Raw genomic sequence first — 2,778 nt, forward strand, 5'->3', positions numbered from 1 at the left:
GAGGTGCCAAAATACAATGATAGCAGCATTTTTTGTCTCCCCCTAATCAAATTGAAATGTTACCACGGGCAAATAGTGGAAATCGCCATAAGACGTCTGGGGTCCTTTATCTTAGTTAAGTCTGACTTGGTAACATTTGACTTTCTAATGAGCATAATGGGATTACATGGTTTTAGTCCTGCGCCCTGGATAGCAGAAATCAACATGTTTAATGAGGCGCTGATACATGGAAAAGTTGGATTATGTCGATTAGTTCAGATCTGATTTAATTGATTAGGGAAGTGCACAATGGAGTTTGTGAAATATTGTTGACACTAATTAAATAGTCATCTCCGCATAATAAACTTACATGATAACAACTAACACAATGGGGAAATAAATACATTGGTACCCAGTCAACATTAGTTAATAACATCAAAAATATAATCAAGTAACACAATAATTATGTTTCTACTAATTATATGATTGCACACAGTGTATTATTTTTGTGTTATAATGAACAAGCAATAACAAACACTACATTATAAACAACTGAGATGTTAAATGATTATTAAATAAATACCCGTGATTCCAGCCCCAGTCTATCCATGATATTAGCCTCCAGTCGCTCTTCATGCGTTTACATAGGACATGTGGACATGGGCAAGTGTTTGGGCTACCTTTTAATAACTGCGAGAGCTGACGTAGAGACTGGAACTGGGTACATGGAACACAAGTGGATACCACGGGAAAATTTTGCCTTGGAGCACCTGCAGTGTGCACAGGCCAACTGCCCAAGGCAAAGGAAACGTCATGCCTCTTTTTCCAATTTGGAGCCACAATTTAAAACATACTCGCTGCTCTCCTGTTTAGTTTTTTTTGTATTTATTTTTCACCCAAACTGTCAGAGTCACAGCAAGGGTCCGTCAGATTTTCATAATGATGAATAGTGACATCTTTCAGCTGGCGTTCTACACTATATCCAGGGCTTCACACCTCACATTAAAGTATCTATTCAGAAATCACGTTTTAGTTACAGTTAATCGCACGATTTGACTCTATTCATTGGCTCAGAATAAAAGATGGCCTGTGCACAAGATATATCACCATATGCCTATTTTATTGACGCTATAATGTTGTAAAATTCTACAAATTCTAATTATATATTATATATATACCCTTTATTATATATAGCCTACATTTCATTTTGAATCAGTTTGATATTTTAATCTGTTGTAGAGCTTTGAGGAAACAAACAAACAATAGAAATGTCCATTTGCTCTTAGAAATTGCTTTATACATGCCAATGGCTAGTACACTGAAACATTCGGACACATGCGGGTGAGATATTAGACACATTTATTGAGTCATCATATCAGTATAAATATAGACGATTTTCGTGTTTCGTATAAAAATAGGTTTTGTTTGACATAAAATCCGTATTAAATTAGAAAATAGATTACAACACAATTAAACAATTAAATACGACACAAAATGATTGCCAGTGGCCTTATCTTCAATTCAGACTAAAAAAGCTGAAACACAGATAGTAACAATAATACATTATTACATACAAATAAACAAAACATGGATATATCCATACAATTCACTTGTACACAATGTGTATACAGAATAATAATGGCACTGCCTTAGGAAATAAAGTTAAAGGGGGGTTCGTTCTCAATGTTGTTGATGGATGATTTCAAGTGCAACTTTCTTGGGTCCTCTGGAGTCCAGACTTTCGCTGTCCTAATGATGTTCTGATCTTTTAACTGCTTCTCATCAGTCCATGAAAGAGAGTGTCCGGCGAGAGGAGGCAACCCGTAGTCTGGGTCATTAGGAGATGGGGATCCTGGGGGAAAAAAGCATGGGAGAGGTTTTTTAATAATAATAATAATAATAATAATAATAACAATAATAATAATAATTATAATATAATAATATAATAATATAATTATAATAATATACTTACTTGTACCTCTGTGGCAAATTATGACTTTTTTAGGTTGGTTTAAAGTATCACTGTGTGGGTTCCGGATCGGCATGTCGGACTGCACAAGTTCTGCAAGGAAGTTTATGTAGCCGATTGCCAGACGTAAAGTGTCAACTTTTGAAAGTCTCTTCTCGTATGGTAGAGTGGGGATGTGTGATCGCAGTCCTTCGAAAGCATCGTTAATGGACTGCATCCTCCGTCGCTCCCGGACGTTGGCAGCTTGACGCAACTGTTGCATCTCCGGTTCGGATCGCATGCGCCTCCGCCTCTTCAGCGAGGGACCGTCTCTGTGAGGGGACAGTGCCGAGGTGCTGTCAGCGCATCCGTACGAGAAAGTCGAAGACGACGAAGAAAAAGAGAAGTTGCCAGCGTCACAATAATCCCCGTCCTGCGATATCCGACTGTCCTTATAATATTCTTGGATTTGATTGGTGAGGAAATCGACATCCTCGTCCAAAAAGTCGTCTGTGTCCAAGTGGTCCCCCGACGAGTGGTCCGTGAAGAAGTCATCGTCGTCGAAATAAGGGGAGGAGAAGGAGTCTAAGCCTGTGAATGGATCCAACACAGTGTCCATTTTTTGTGCTGTGTTGGTGTTGCCCAGTAACAACAATCGCACTCTTCGATCTTTCCTCTTGATGCTCAAGATTGGTTCAATTTGAAAGGCGGCACGCGAGGCACTCTTATAACTACATCCACAGTCGCGTGCCATTGACCGTAAGCGCCAACCAATCAGCGCCAAGCATCCTCAGCGCCCGCAGCGGAGGCAGCTCACCTTAGGATAAGGCTTGTTTCCAGGGCCCCCCCCC

At 39.6% G+C, this 2,778-nt stretch overlaps 1 protein-coding gene across 1 annotated transcript; it reads right to left on the reverse strand.

The window, feature by feature from the left end:
- Positions 1 to 1,628: 1,628 nt before the first annotated feature.
- On the reverse strand, positions 1,629 to 2,546 carry LOC107550704 (pancreas transcription factor 1 subunit alpha-like). The gene is made up of 2 exons (XM_016232052.1): positions 1,952 to 2,546; positions 1,629 to 1,831 (listed from the first exon to the last, which is right to left on the reverse strand). Exons 1-2 carry the CDS (start codon positions 2,544 to 2,546, stop codon positions 1,629 to 1,631), a joined length of 798 nt encoding a protein of 265 aa, XP_016087538.1.
- Between the last annotated feature and the right edge of the window lie 232 nt (positions 2,547 to 2,778).

The sequence above is a fragment of the Sinocyclocheilus grahami genome, unplaced genomic scaffold (assembly GCF_001515645.1).
Source record: "Sinocyclocheilus grahami isolate Dianchi unplaced genomic scaffold, SAMN03320097.WGS_v1.1 scaffold406.1, whole genome shotgun sequence".
Taxonomy (NCBI): domain Eukaryota; kingdom Metazoa; phylum Chordata; class Actinopteri; order Cypriniformes; family Cyprinidae; genus Sinocyclocheilus; species Sinocyclocheilus grahami.